This window comes from Crinia signifera, chromosome 7, assembly GCF_055691185.1.
Source record: "Crinia signifera chromosome 7, ASM5569118v1, whole genome shotgun sequence".
NCBI lineage: Eukaryota > Metazoa > Chordata > Amphibia > Anura > Myobatrachidae > Crinia > Crinia signifera.
In genome coordinates this window covers 181,045,175-181,061,153 of record NC_139223.1, presented here as the reverse complement: position 1 = coordinate 181,061,153, position 15,979 = coordinate 181,045,175, and the positions used below count along the sequence as shown (strand labels likewise).

Below are 15,979 nucleotides of genomic sequence, written 5' to 3'. Positions count from 1 at the left end.
ACATAAGCATTAGGTGGACGATGGGAAGATCGAGAGTCAAAAAGTTGACATGAGTTTTTTGTCCCAAATTTCGACATATGTTGACATTGACGCCGTACCAGTGTACTGCATCCCCTGGAATGGGTCGTGCTGCGCGCCCCGGGAGCTCTGTTACATGCGATAAATCGCATATAAAAAATGGCACATCACCTGTGTATGGGGGCCATAACTCTCTTTGCACATGTTACGTCTGCCCCATCTGCAGTGCAGCACGGTTTTGCCCAGTTGTGTGCTTTTTTGCTTCACTAACAGACCTGAATGAGGCCCAATCACTGCTGGAGCTTCCAATGGTACTAGATTACTGTATGTATCCACCTGTGCACTAAGCCCAAGTGACCTGCGTCATGTTAAAGGTATATCGTATAGTAAGAACATTGCATACATTATAGGCAGCCCCTGTCAGTGTGGGGTCTGCTGGGGACAGACGTGCCTTTCCTCCACCAGAAGAGAAAGTGGACATCGCTAAGCGCAGGGGGAGCAGGATTCGGTGTTGTGCTACATAACCTTACGTTGCCGTGGAGAAGTCTGTCCTCTGAACAACCTACCATGCCCAGGAAGATCATTTCCTCCTCTCGCTGCTGCCGGGTTCTCTTCCTCTGAATGTAGCCTCGCCAGACCTGCGGTGTGAACGGGAAATCAGTGAGGATATGGCAGCAATGGAAACCGCTTCCTGAACTGCCAAGCGATTGGGGAAGTAGGAGAGCTCAGAGGAAGGGAGTGTGGACTGTACCGGGCAGTACTGAGGGACGTTGGCTGCAGGCCTGTGAGCTATGCACGGGGGGCCTGGGAAAATCCTTTGTATAAACCATGTTACTGCTATGGGAAAGAGGAAATATAATATATGCAGATTTGTTTTATTACATCCACGTTCTGCTCATGGAAATAGTTTTTTTTATTTTCAGTATCGGACAAATGTTTGCTGTCTGGTAAGGTTATGCCTGCTTCTGCACAGGCCTTTGGGCCCGATTCAGTACCATTCGTTATGGGCCGAAATCAGCCCCAGGAACGAACGGCTTCGGCGAGTTTCACACTCAACGGGCCGTTTGTTCGAGGAGGGGAGGGAAGGGGGCGGGCAGGGGAATGCCCAGCGTTTTATGGGCCAGACGCGGCGGGGGTTCGGCCAGGCGGCATTTACATCACTAGGCTGCGATTACACGCAGCCTAGCGGACAGGGCTGAATCAGGCCCTTTGTACTGTTACGAATTATCCAATGAATGCCACTTGTGTGTTGTACTACGGCCCGGACCCTGGCAGACCTTGGGAGAAGTAGGGATGGCCATCGTTGCCTTTGCCATCGATGGTTGCCATCGATGGCAAAAGCGCAACTGGCCATCGATAATGTATTACTATTCAATGGATGGCCATCACTGTTTTTACATATCGATGGTCATCCTTTATCTTGGCCTGTGGGCCAATCAAAATACAGGGGTGGGGCTTCACGGGTGTCAGGGCGGAGCTACGCTTCGGGTCCCAGCTACTTGGGTGATAAAATCAGAAACAAAACTATTCGTTTTAAGCTTGACATCGATGGTGGGAAACCATCTGGTTCTCTCCCCATCGATGGCAAAACTATTCGGCATCAGCCATAAACCATCGATGATTTCTAGTCATCGATGGTCGATGCCCATCCCTAGGGAGAAGCACACAGAGGTCTAGCTAGGGCTATCCCGTGTAACATAGCACTGCCGGTTGCCAGACACCTGTAGGACAGGAACAGAGATCATTTGTACCTTCTGTATACGCTGAGCAGCTAACTCAGGATCCAGGACATTCTCCCCTTGGATTCTGGCCATTCTCTCCCTCTTCTCTTCTAGGTGGATCTCCCTCATGAACTTGGCTCTCAGGCGACCCTGCCGGGCCCTCTCGGACACCTGGATCACCCGTACGGCTTCATCCAGGGCCATCAGTTTCAGAGGCTTTACCTGGAATGGGAGGTGAGAGGTCAGGCTGCTGGTACAGAGGGAAGATAGCAGTATACATACAGAAGTACAGAACAGGTTCCCCATACGGATGTCTATACATTAAATATGGCGGTACTTATATGTTAGTTGGGCTAAGCTATTTGCTTAGTTTTCTGCGTCCGCTCGCCACACTATATAAAATCAAGTCCATGCCGAAATGGATAGTGGGGGTATGAGCGTACTAACTATAGTGGGCGCCCAACTAACATATACCGTATTTGCCGGCGTATAAGACGACTGGGCATATAAGACGACCCCCCAACATTTCCACTCAAAATATAGAGTTTGTTATATAAGTGCATCCGGCGTATAAGACGACCCTCCCGCTTGGAGGCATGTTTTTCAGGGGGGAAAAGTAGTCTTATACGCCAGCAAATACAGTAAGTACCGATATGGCTACTGAGCGAATGTCTCCACACATTGGGCCTTATTTTGGTTCATTCTTTCTGACAAAATCCTTCTTAGATGGGCAAAACCATGTGCACTGCAGGGGGGGCAGATGTAACATGTGCAGAGAGAATTAGATTTGGGTGAGTATTTTTGTTTCTGTGCAGGGAAAATACTGACTGCTTTATTTTTACACTGCAATATAGATCTCACTTTGAAGTAAAACCCCACCCAAATCTAATTCTCTCTGCACAATTAACATCTGCCCCACCTGCAGTGCACATGGTTTTGCCCATCTAAGAAGGATTTTGTCAGAAAGAATGAACCAAAATAAGGCCCATTGACTCTAATCTTGTAGATATCAGTAGCGATATACATGATACTGCAGCAGCCTCTCTCCCCAGTTCAGCACTGTACATGCTGGTGATGCTGCTGTGCACACTGCTGTTATTGGCTGCACTATGCTGGGAATGACAGGCCCTGCTACTGTGCACACTGCTCTGATTGGCTGCACTGTGCTGGTGATGACAGGCCCTGTTTCTGTGCACACTGCTTTGATTGGCTGCACTGTGCTGCTGATGACAGGCCCTGCTGCTGTGCACACTGCTCTGATTGGCTGCACTGTGCTGGGGATGAGAGGCCCTGCTGCTGTGCACTATGCTCTGATTGGCTGCACTGTGCTGGGGATGACAGGCCCTGCTGCTGTGCACTCTGCTCTGATTGGCTGCACTGTTCTGGGGATGAAAGACCCTGCTGCTGTGCACACTGCTCTGATTGGCTGCACTGTTCTGGGGATGACAGGCCCTGCTTCTGTGCACTCTGCTCTGATTGGCTGCACTGTTCTGGGGATGACAGGCCCTGCTGTTGTGCACACTGCTCTGATTGGCTTCACTGTGCTGGGGATGACAGACCCTGCTGCTGTGCACTCTCTTGTGATTGGCTGCACTGTGCTGGTGATTAGAGGCCCTGCTGCTGTGCACTCTGCTCTGATTGGTTGCACTAGGCTGGGGATGACAGGCCCTGCTGCTGTGCACTCTGCTCTGATTGGCTGCACTGTGCTGGTGATGACAGGCCCTGCAGCTGTGCACTCTGCTCTGATTGGCTGCACTGTGCTGGGGATGAGTGGCCCTGCTGTTGTGCACACTGCTCTTCTGATTGGCTGCACTGTGCTGGTGATGAGAGGCCCTGCTGCTGTGCACTCTGCTCTGATTGGTTGCACTGTGCTGGGGATGACAGGCCCTGCTGCTGTGCACTCTGCTCTGATTGGCTGCACTGTGCCAGGGATGGCAGGTCCTGTTGCTGTGCACTCTGCTCTGATTGGCTGCACTGTGCTGGGGATGACAAGCCCTGCTGCTGTGCACTCTGCTCTGATTGGCCGCACTGTGCTAGGGATGACAGGCCCTGCTGCTGTGCACTCTGCTCTGATTGGCTGCACTGTGCTGTGGATGAGTGGCCCTGCTGTTGTGCACACTGCTCTTCTGATTGGCTGCATTGTGCTGGGGATGAGAGGCCCTGCTGCTGTGCACTCTGCTCTGAGTGGCTGCACTGTGCTGTGGATGAGTGGCCCTGCTGTTGTGCACACTGCTCTTCTGATTGGGTGCATTGTGCTGGGGATGAGAGGCCCTGCTGCTGTGCACTCTGCTCTGATTGGCTGCACTGTTCTGGGGATGACAGGCCCTGCTGCTGTGCACTCTGCTCTGATTGGCTGCACTGTTCTGGGGATGACAGGCCCTGCTGTTGTGCACACTGCTCTGATTGGCTTCACTGTGCTGGGGATGACAGACCCTGCTGCTGTGCACTCTCTTGTGATTGGCTGCACTGTGCTGGTGATTAGAGGCCCTGCTGCTGTGCACTCTGCTCTGATTGGTTGCACTAGGCTGGGGATGACAGGCCCTGCTGCTGTGCACTCTGCTCTGATTGGCTGCACTGTGCTGGTGATGACAGGCCCTGCTGCTGTGCACTCTGCTCTGATTGGCTGCACTGTGCTGGGGATGAGTGGCCCTGCTGTTGTGCACACTGCTCTTCTGATTGGCTGCACTGTGCTGGTGATGAGAGGCCCTGCTGCTGTGCACTCTGCTCTGATTGGTTGCACTGTGCTGGGGATGACAGGCCCTGCTGCTGTGCACTCTGCTCTGATTGGTTGCACTGTGCTGGGGATGACAGGCCCTGCTGCTGTGCACTCTGCTCTGATTGGCTGCACTGTGCCAGGGATGGCAGGTCCTGTTGCTGTGCACTCTGCTCTGATTGGCTGCACTGTGCTGGGGATGACAGGCCCTGCTGCTGTGCACTGTGCTCTGATTGGCCGCACTGTGCTGGGGATGACAGGCCCTGCTGCTGTGCACTCTGCTCTGATTGGCTGCACTGTACTGCTGATGACAGGCCCTGCTGCTGTGCACACTGCTCTGATTGGCTGCACTGTGCTGGGGATGAGAGGCCCTGCTGCTGTGCACTATGCTCTGATTGGCTGCACTGTGCTGGGGATGACAGGCCCTGCTGCTGTGCACTCTGCTCTGATTGGCTGCACTGTTCTGGGGATGAAAGACCCTGCTGCTGTGCACACTGCTCTGATTGGCTGCACTGTTCTGGGGATGACAGGCCCTGCTGCTGTGCACTGTGCTCTGATTGGCCGCACTGTGCTGGGGATGACAGGCCCTGCTGCTGTGCACTCTGCTCTGATTGGCTGCACTGTGCTGTGGATGAGTGGCCCTGCTGTTGTGCACACTGCTCTTCTGATTGGCTGCATTGTGCTGGGGATGAGAGGCCCTGCTGCTGTGCACTCTGCTCTGAGTGGCTGCACTGTGCTGTGGATGAGTGGCCCTGCTGTTGTGCACACTGCTCTTCTGATTGGGTGCATTGTGCTGGGGATGAGAGGCCCTGCTGCTGTGCACTCTGCTCTGATTGGCTGCACTGTTCTGGGGATGACAGGCCCTGCTGCTGTGCACTCTGCTCTGATTGGCTGCACTGTTCTGGGGATGACAGGCCCTGCTGTTGTGCACACTGCTCTGATTGGCTTCACTGTGCTGGGGATGACAGAACCTGCTGCTGTGCACTCTCTTGTGATTGGCTGCACTGTGCTGGTGATTAGAGGCCCTGCTGCTGTGCACTCTGCTCTGATTGGTTGCACTAGGCTGGGGATGACAGGCCCTGCTGCTGTGCACTCTGCTCTGATTGGCTGCACTGTGCTGGTGATGACAGGCCCTGCTGCTGTGCACTCTGCTCTGATTGGTTGCACTGTGCTGGGGATGACAGGCCCTGCTGCTGTGCACTCTGCTCTGATTGGCTGCACTGTGCCAGGGATGGCAGGTCCTGTTGCTGTGCACTCTGCTCTGATTGGCTGCACTGTGCTGGGGATGACAAGCCCTGCTGCTGTGCACTCTGCTCTGATTGGCCGCACTGTGCTAGGGATGACAGGCCCTGCTGCTGTGCACTCTGCTCTGATTGGCTGCACTGTGCTGTGGATGAGTGGCCCTGCTGTTGTGCACACTGCTCTTCTGATTGGCTGCATTGTGCTGGGGATGAGAGGCCCTGCTGCTGTGCACTCTGCTCTGAGTGGCTGCACTGTGCTGTGGATGAGTGGCCCTGCTGTTGTGCACACTGCTCTTCTGATTGGGTGCATTGTGCTGGGGATGAGAGGCCCTGCTGCTGTGCACTCTGCTCTGATTGGCTGCACTGTTCTGGGGATGACAGGCCCTGCTGCTGTGCACTCTGCTCTGATTGGCTGCACTGTTCTGGGGATGACAGGCCCTGCTGTTGTGCACACTGCTCTGATTGGCTTCACTGTGCTGGGGATGACAGACCCTGCTGCTGTGCACTCTCTTGTGATTGGCTGCACTGTGCTGGTGATTAGAGGCCCTGCTGCTGTGCACTCTGCTCTGATTGGTTGCACTAGGCTGGGGATGACAGGCCCTGCTGCTGTGCACTCTGCTCTGATTGGCTGCACTGTGCTGGTGATGACAGGCCCTGCTGCTGTGCACTCTGCTCTGATTGGCTGCACTGTGCTGGGGATAAGTGGCCCTGCTGTTGTGCACACTGCTCTTCTGATTGGCTGCACTGTGCTGGTGATGAGAGGCCCTGCTGCTGTGCACTCTGCTCTGATTGGTTGCACTGTGCTGGGGATGACAGGCCCTGCTGCTGTGCACTCTGCTCTGATTGGTTGCACTGTGCTGGGGATGACAGGCCCTGCTGCTGTGCACTCTGCTCTGATTGGCTGCACTGTGCCAGGGATGGCAGGTCCTGTTGCTGTGCACTCTGCTCTGATTGGCTGCACTGTGCTGGGGATGACAGGCCCTGCTGCTGTGCACTGTGCTCTGATTGGCCGCACTGTGCTGGGGATGACAGGCCCTGCTGCTGTGCACTCTGCTCTGATTGGCTGCACTGTACTGCTGATGACAGGCCCTGCTGCTGTGCACACTGCTCTGATTGGCTGCACTGTGCTGGGGATGAGAGGCCCTGCTGCTGTGCACTATGCTCTGATTGGCTGCACTGTGCTGGGGATGACAGGCCCTGCTGCTGTGCACTCTGCTCTGATTGGCTGCACTGTTCTGGGGATGAAAGACCCTGCTGCTGTGCACACTGCTCTGATTGGCTGCACTGTTCTGGGGATGACAGGCCCTGCTGCTGTGCACTGTGCTCTGATTGGCCGCACTGTGCTGGGGATGACAGGCCCTGCTGCTGTGCACTCTGCTCTGATTGGCTGCACTGTGCTGTGGATGAGTGGCCCTGCTGTTGTGCACACTGCTCTTCTGATTGGCTGCATTGTGCTGGGGATGAGAGGCCCTGCTGCTGTGCACTCTGCTCTGAGTGGCTGCACTGTGCTGTGGATGAGTGGCCCTGCTGTTGTGCACACTGCTCTTCTGATTGGGTGCATTGTGCTGGGGATGAGAGGCCCTGCTGCTGTGCACTCTGCTCTGATTGGCTGCACTGTTCTGGGGATGACAGGCCCTGCTGCTGTGCACTCTGCTCTGATTGGCTGCACTGTTCTGGGGATGACAGGCCCTGCTGTTGTGCACACTGCTCTGATTGGCTTCACTGTGCTGGGGATGACAGAACCTGCTGCTGTGCACTCTCTTGTGATTGGCTGCACTGTGCTGGTGATTAGAGGCCCTGCTGCTGTGCACTCTGCTCTGATTGGTTGCACTAGGCTGGGGATGACAGGCCCTGCTGCTGTGCACTCTGCTCTGATTGGCTGCACTGTGCTGGTGATGACAGGCCCTGCTGCTGTGCACTCTGCTCTGATTGGTTGCACTGTGCTGGGGATGACAGGCCCTGCTGCTGTGCACTCTGCTCTGATTGGCTGCACTGTGCCAGGGATGGCAGGTCCTGTTGCTGTGCACTCTGCTCTGATTGGCTGCACTGTGCTGGGGATGACAGGCCCTGCTGCTGTGCACTGTGCTCTGATTGGCCGCACTGTGCTGGGGATGACAGGCCCTGCTGCTGTGCACTCTGCTCTGATTGGCTGCACTGTACTGCTGATGACAGGCCCTGCTGCTGTGCACACTGCTCTGATTGGCTGCACTGTTCTGGGGATGACAGGCCCTGCTGTTGTGCACACTGCTCTGATTGGCTTCACTGTGCTGGGGATGACAGAACCTGCTGTGCACTCTCTTGTGATTGGCTGCACTGTGCTGGTGATTAGAGGCCCTGCTGCTGTGCACTCTGCTCTGATTGGTTGCACTAGGCTGGGGATGACAGGCCCTGCTGCTGTGCACTCTGCTCTGATTGGCTGCACTGTGCTGGTGATGACAGGCCCTGCTGCTGTGCACTCTGCTCTGATTGGTTGCACTGTGCTGGGGATGACAGGCCCTGCTGCTGTGCACTCTGCTCTGATTGGCTGCACTGTGCCAGGGATGGCAGGTCCTGTTGCTGTGCACTCTGCTCTGATTGGCTGCACTGTGCTGGGGATGACAGGCCCTGCTGCTGTGCACTGTGCTCTGATTGGCCGCACTGTGCTGGGGATGACAGGCCCTGCTGCTGTGCACTCTGCTCTGATTGGCTGCACTGTACTGCTGATGACAGGCCCTGCTGCTGTGCACACTGCTCTGATTGGCTGCACTGTGCTGGGGATGAGAGGCCCTGCTGCTGTGCACTATGCTCTGATTGGCTGCACTGTGCTGGGGATGACAGGCCCTGCTGCTGTGCACTCTGCTCTGATTGGCTGCACTGTTCTGGGGATGAAAGACCCTGCTGCTGTGCACACTGCTCTGATTGGCTGCACTGTTCTGGGGATGACAGGCCCTGCTTCTGTGCACTCTGCTCTGATTGGCTGCACTGTTCTGGGGATGACAGGCCCTGCTGCTGTGTACACTGCTCTGATTGGCTGCACTGTGCTGGGGATTACAGGCCCTGCTGCTGTGCACACTGTTGTGATTGGCTGCACTGTGCTGGGGACGACAGGCCCTGCTGCTATGCACTCTGCTCTGATTGGCTGCACTGGGATAGCTTGGCTTAGTGTAGCTTGCATTGGGGTAGCTTGGCTTAAGGTGCAGCACATACGTTTTGAACTGTGCAATGGGATGTGTGCGGGAGCGCGCATTGCATCGCACCTGCCAAATGCATCTTGGATGGGCACCTTAAGTGTAGCTTGCCTTGTGGTAGCTTTCCTTAGTGTATGTAGTTTACATGGGGTATTTTTGCCTTGGGGGTAGGTTGCCTTAATGTAGCTTGCCTACGGTTCGATTACCTTGGTGTAGCTTCACTGTTTTATATATATATACTTCTTAAATTCTGAAGAAACTTCCAGTGCTGTGCAATTACACTGTATGGTATGTGCTGTGCAGGGCTGGTGCTACAATTAGGTGAATCTAGGTGGTTGCCTAGGGCCGTGATAATTTGGGGGTTGAATCATTTACCAAAATGTTTAATGTCCCAGCAGCTTCCCAACACGGAGACCCAGCTGTTGAGGTAGTGAGGAATCAGTCGGCAGCTTCTTACGTGTGAAGCTGACACCTGCAGCTCCACCATGTCTTTGGTAATAGGGGGGTGTGGGGTGAACCAGCGAGGGGGGCACACAAGTTGGGTGCGGACAGCCCTGGTGCTGTGCATTATATAACCACGCTATAACGCTCTCACTGATAGCATAGATGAGTAGCGAGTCAGCGTTAGGTGTGCCTAGGACATGTACTACAAATACATGCAATAACATATTAGCAGAGATAAGGTGCTGTCTCTTACACATGGACAGATGTATATCATTAGAGCTACACACTGCATCAGTTGGGGGAACGCTTAATGATAACGCTGAGTCCCAGATCCCTTACAGCACAGGCTAATTAATGTGACGTGTGCCTACACCCCCCTGTGATATACTTCTGTGTACATTATGGAGGCATTGGGATAATGATACCTTATTCATCTCTCCCGTTTGCATCTACTATCTGTCCTCTCCTCCCAATATAAAACACACTAACTGTTTAAACAAACTGACACTAAATAATGACCAGGAACTCCAAGATCAGGGATCAAACTGATATTTCCTGCACTGTGCCAGGGGAATACTTGGTATGAGGTGTTCCTGAAAGGGGAGAGTCGGATTGATGAGCCGCCTGTCACTTTACTTCACAAGTGCTCATCCCTGACCTGTCCTCCGCAGCAGCACTTAACCCTTTAATTGTCTGATAAATTGGCAACAACTTGTAAAGCAATTACGTATATAATCCTCCCTTGTGATTAGTAGCAGGAAATCTGATTATATAGAAAGTTCCAGACGGTACTTCTGTGCCAATAGACGGCCAATGTTCCGGAACAAAGAGATGGCGTCATGGAAATGGTGTCGCTCCATTACAAAAGCATTTGCGCTGTACTTATTTGGCATCTAGGTCTTCATGTATGCTGATCCGTGATGCTACTTCACACGCACACGCATGGTCAGATAAGACACGCAAATAGAGCCTAATTCATGTTTGTAAGCTAACCCGATGGTTTGTGTACAAATACGATGTTTTATGGGTGTGCGTTCTGTGCATGTGCAGAGCGGGTTTTCCGATGCCACTATCAGCCCCCTGTCGCTCGCAGACCTGGCACCGATCCTTCCGAGCCGGCCAACAGCCACATCCTCCATAGATTTCTATGGAGGATGAGATGCTCTTCGATGTATCAATATCGGGCAGCATCGCATCAGGGCCTGCCGCCATTCTGGGATGGTGGTAGTGCCATCTCCAGCCCATGACGTTCACTCCAGAGGGGGCCTGCTTAGCGAGCCTTGCTTAATCAGACCCTTAAGGCCCCCATACACTGGTCCGATTTGTCCAGTGCCATTTTTACATGCAATAAATCTCATGCGATTTATTGCATGCAAAAAACTCCCGGGGAGCTGGTAGTGGAAGGGGGCCGGCAGCTGGTGGTGGTGGTTGGGGGTGGGCAGCTCGTAGTTGCGGGCAGCGGGGATCGTCCGAGTAGCGGCGGCGGCTGGGAGCTGCCCTGTAGTGGCATTTTGTGGGGATTCAGGGCGGGATGCGGCTGCTGAATATTTTTAATTGACCGGCTCGAGAGAATTCTCTCAGCCTATCAGATGGAAGGTCACTGATTGGCTGAGAGAATTCAAAATATTCAGCAGCCGCATCCCCCCCCCCAAAGCCCAGCAAAATGCCGCTACAAGGCAGCTCCCAGCTGCCGCCGCCACTGCTTGGATGGTCTCGGACCTCGCAGCCTGCCACTACCAGCTGATCGGACCCGCATGGACCCTGCCGACCGCCACTCGGAGCTGTCCGTCCCAGGTGCCCCACTGCCCGCCCCTGGCGCACAGACCCGCTGCTGGCTGCACATAGGTGTGTGCCCGTGGTGCTTCACCACGGGCACAGACCTAGGGTCGGACCCGACACATCGAGGGTGCTAAAAATCTCCCGCGATGTGCCACTGATGGGTCCAATTGCGAGACATCTGATGTCCCGCCCATACAAATTGAGTGTACCCAGGATTACTGCCTCACCCTCTACAATGGAATAAAGTGCACCGGATGCCACTGGGAGTAAGGCACTATATAAATACAGAATTCTAATTCATCTGTACAACACGGTTCTCCGAAAGAGCAGCCGCAGGTCCAAATATGAACTCACATTGCAGCAGAACACTGTGACATTACCTCTCCCAGGTCATCACCTCATTGTGCCCCCTCTCCTGTTCTAACAATCATTCTGTAGTGTATCTCCCTGAGCCTCCCCAGTCTCCTTCCACACATTAAGTCTCCCTAATGTTTATTTTTAGACTTAATGATTTATGCTAAGGACTGAATATTTTATGACATATCCATTTGTGTGCGCTATTAAGCAGGGATATTAATGTTTTATGGGTGCAGTAGTAGCTTTGTGTAACCACACTTGCTTCTGGTGTAACCTACGTTGTAATGACCTATTGTTGCTCTTGTTTGGCTTCATGTCTATATTTCTGTAAGTATAAATTGTGGCTTCGTTTGTGTTTCCAGCAATAGAGACCAACTATCCAGATGACTGCAATTAAATAAGGAATCCTATATTTCGCCAGGACAGTATATACTCAGAATGACCTTCATAAATCTCAGAAACAAAGGTCAACAATTCTATAAGGTTGTGGTTAAAATAAAGAGTGCGTATGCAATTTGGTACTGTGCTTGTGTAATGTCCTGATTCCGAGGTGGTAGGTAACGCCAGGGGAGGTGTCTTGTGTAATGTCCTGATTCCGAGGTGGTAAATAACGCCAGGGGAGGTGTCTTGTGTAATGTCCTGATTCCGAGGTGGTAAATAACGCCAGGGGAGGTGTCTTGTGTAATGTCCTGATTCAGAGGTGGAGGTAACGCTATGGGGAGGTGTCTTGTGTAATGTCCTGATTTAGAGGTGGAGGTAACGCCAGGGGAGGTGTCTTGTGTAATGTCCTGATTCCGAGGTGGAGGTAACGCCAGGGGAGGTGTCTCATGCAATGTCCTGATTCCGAGGTGGAAGGTAACACCAGGGGAGGTGTCTTGTGTAATGTCCTGATTCAGAGGTGGAGGTAACGCCAGGGGAGGTGTCTTGTGTAATTTCCTGATTCAGAGGTGGAGGTAACGCCAGGGGAGGTGTCTTGTGTAATGTCCTGATTCCGAGGTGGAGGTAACGCCAGGGGAGGTGTCTTGTGTAATGTCCTGATTCAGAGGTGGAGGTAACGCTAGGGGAGGTGTCTTGTGTAAAGTCCTGATTCAGAGGTGGAGGTAACGCTAGGGGAGGTGTCTTGTGTAATGTCCTAATTCAGAGGTGGAGGTAACGCCAGGGGAGGTGTCTTGTGTAATGTCCTAATTCAAAGGTGGAGGTAACGCCAGGTGAGGTGTCTTGTGTAATGTCCTGATTCAGAGGTGGAGGTAACGCTATGGGGAGGTGCCTTGTGTAATGTCCTAATTCAGAGGTGGAGGTAAAGCTAGGGGAGGTGTCTTGTGTAATTTCCTGATTCCGAGGTGGAGGTAACGCCAGGGGAGGTGTCTTGTGCAATGTCCTGATTCCGAGGTGGAGGTAACGCCAGGGGAGGTGTCTTGTGTAATGTCCTGATTCAGAGGTGGAAGGTAACGCCAGGGGAGGTGTCTTGGGTAATGTCCTGATTCCGAGGTGGAAGGTAATGCCAGGGGAGGTGTCTTGGGTAATGTCCTGATTCCGAGGTGGAGGTAACGTCAGGGGAGGTGTCTTGTGTAATGTCCTGATTCAGAGGTGGAGGTAACGCTAGGGGAGGTGTCTTGGGTAATGTCCTGATTCAGAGGTGGAGGTAAAGCTAGGGGAGGTGTCTTGTGTAATGTCCTGATTCCGAGGTGGAGGTAACGCCAGGGGAGCTGTCTTGTGTAATGTCCTAATTCCGAGTTGGAGGTAACGCTAGGGGAGGTGTCTTGTGTAATGTCCTGATTCCGAGGTGGAGGTAACGCCAGGGGAGGTGTCTTATGCAATGTCCTGATTCAGAGGTGGAGGTAACGTCAGGGGAGGTGTCTTGTGTAGTGTCCTGATTCCGAGGTGGAGGTAATGCCAGGGGAGGTGTCTTGTGCAATGTCCTGATTCCGAGGTGGAGGTAACGCCAGGGGAGGTGTCTTATGCAATGTCCTGATTCTGAGGTGGAGGTAACGCCAAGGGAGGTGTCTTATGCAATGTCCTGATTCTGAGGTGGAGGTAACGCCAGGTGAGGTGTCTTGTGCAATGTCCTGATTCCGAGGTGGAGGTAACACCAGGGGAGGTGTCTTGTGTAATGTCCTGATTCCGAGGTGGAGGTAACGCCAGGGGAGGTGTCTTGTGCAATGTCCTGATTCCGAGGTGGAGGTAACGCCAGGGGAGGTGTCTTGTGCAATGTCCTGATTCCGAGGTGGAGGTAACGCCAGGGGATGTGTCTTGTGCAATGACAACGGGATTCTCTGCAGAAAGGTGAGGCGGTGCGAATGCGCAGGGGAGCGATGAGACAGGAATCAGGGCCTTTGTGTATTTTAGTATACACTGTTTTATTCAGTTGTCATGGGCATCACCCGCAATTGAGTTGCACGATACTCCCTCTTTTCTGCAAGCTAAATTACTGGCTCGCACTGAGAAATGTACTAAGATAGGAGTTTTATTTCACATAGGATGTTGCTATGGGAAACCAACCAGAATTGACCATGTATTTATTTAGCACCTTCTAGAAGAAAATAGACAGTATCTCATTGGTTGGAACATCCCATTTGAAATAGAACTCCTTTCCCCCACAATGTTTATTTTTCCATATGTATAGATCATGTGATGACTAGAACGGCGTTTATGAGGTGGGTCCTCTGGTCTGAGCACATCAGATGACATAGCAGTCTGGCAGCACCAGATATACACATGCTAGTTTATGGGAGCACCAGACGTACAGCACAGGAATGTGGGATAACCCTGCATGTGATCCTGCACTGTCGCGCCAGGTCACTGTACTATTCCCAGCCACTCACCGAATGCCAGCGATGCAGCATCTGGCAGGGATTGGAAAACGTTTCCAGCCAGAGGATTTATAGTACTGAGGACACAGCAGGGAGAAGATTCTGTTCTCATGGGATTGTGTAAGACTTTGTACCTGCCTGCTCCAATGGCAGATCCCACGCATCTCTCTGACTCCTGCTCATGTATAACTATGAGAGATTGGTCATACAGGCAGTGCCTGGTGGCTGGGGGAGGGGGGGGGGGGGGGGGGGGGGGGTACGGAGCTAACTTGGCTCTGTTTGTTTTTGCCCTGGATAAGATCATGCCGTAAGACATCTATTGTAGATCATTTCTGTGCCTACTAAACATGGGCGCATTACTAATTTCATCAACGCCTTCAGGAAACGATGCGGTCCGTGAGTGTGGGGATGGGGTACAAAGGGTTAAGTCTTTTACCACAACCAACTTACCATTTCTGCATCCTTGGCTCCAATGTGTTCCAAAATCTGGGCCAGGATCCGCTCTCGGTCCTTCAGAACTTTCATTTTTTCCTTGATGAAGTACCTTGGAATTGGAATCTCCAGGCTCTCCTAGGGGTAGAAATAACATAATGTTAGCAGCATCTGACCACCCTATGCTGTAAGTCTAGGCAACAGCAGTGATGATATTACATCATTAATAATAATAATTGTATTTATATAGCGCTCTAGCTCCAATAAGACTCAAGGCGCTTAACAGAGAGAATGAATGTAATACAGTACAGGAACAATGGAGTACAGAAAAGCTTTTCACAAATGATGCTTAAGGGAATTACGGAAATGCTTGAGTAAACAGGAAAGTCTTGAGTCTTACTACGATAATACTATGGTAAAATCATCAGTAGAAAATATAGTGTGTAATTACTGTATTATTATCATCATAAAGTTCTACTGTATATAACATTGGAAAGTAGAATAAAATAGAATCTCCAAACTGACCATCATATAAATTATATAAGTTTCCTTGAAGACCAATCGTCAACTATAAGAGGTTTTGTGTCGACCTTTTGCTATCACAGTATAAGCTAAGTAGCAATGTGTTACTATAATTGTGCATCGTTAAATGAATGTATGGAGTTATTTAGTAGCCTACAAGCATCTATCTCTTATATATTTGGCTACTTCGGTCACTCAAAGTGTGTGAGTGTGTCTCTAACGCTGGGTGGAGCCTCTGACTCACATGACTGACTCACATGACAGAGAACCAGCCCAGTGAGCCCACAGTGCCAGACACCCTCTGCCTCCCCATGCTGGCCAGGAACCTACTCCACAGCCACCAGGTGAGCGCCCCCCGCCGCCCCCCCTCCCGCAATTCGCGGCAAAACACCCCCCCGCCCGCGATTCGTGGCACACCCCCCCCATGACCCCCTCCCGCGATTCGTGGCAAAACACTCCCCCCCGCCCCCCCTCCCACGATTCGAGGAACCCCCCCGTGACCCCCCCTTTCACAATTCGTGGCACCCCCCCGTGACCCCCCCTCCCTCCATTCGCGGCACCCCCCCTGCTGCCCCCCCTCCCACAATTCGCGGCACCCCCCTCCCACAATTCGCAGCAACCCCCCCTCCCATGATTCGCGCCCACCCCAGCAACCCCCCCTCCCGCGATTCGTGCCCCCCCTGCCCCCTCCCGCGATTCGTGGCACCCCCCGCGACCCCCCCTCTCGCAATTCGCGGCACCCCCCCCCGCGCGAACCCCCCTCCCGTAATTTGCG

At 52.9% G+C, this 15,979-nt stretch overlaps 1 protein-coding gene across 1 annotated transcript in view; it reads right to left on the bottom strand.

Moving 5' to 3' along the window:
* The window catches only part of DRC11 (dynein regulatory complex subunit 11), a 138,613-nt gene that overhangs the window by 106,523 nt on the left and 16,111 nt on the right, over window positions 1-15,979 (bottom strand). The window contains exons 3-5 of the mRNA XM_083154557.1: window positions 14,701-14,820; window positions 1,770-1,961; window positions 585-656 (exon numbers count right to left, since the gene is read on the bottom strand). Of these exons, the coding sequence (XP_083010683.1) occupies window positions 585-656; window positions 1,770-1,961; window positions 14,701-14,820 (384 nt within the window). The remainder of the gene's footprint in view (window positions 1-584; window positions 657-1,769; window positions 1,962-14,700; window positions 14,821-15,979) is intronic.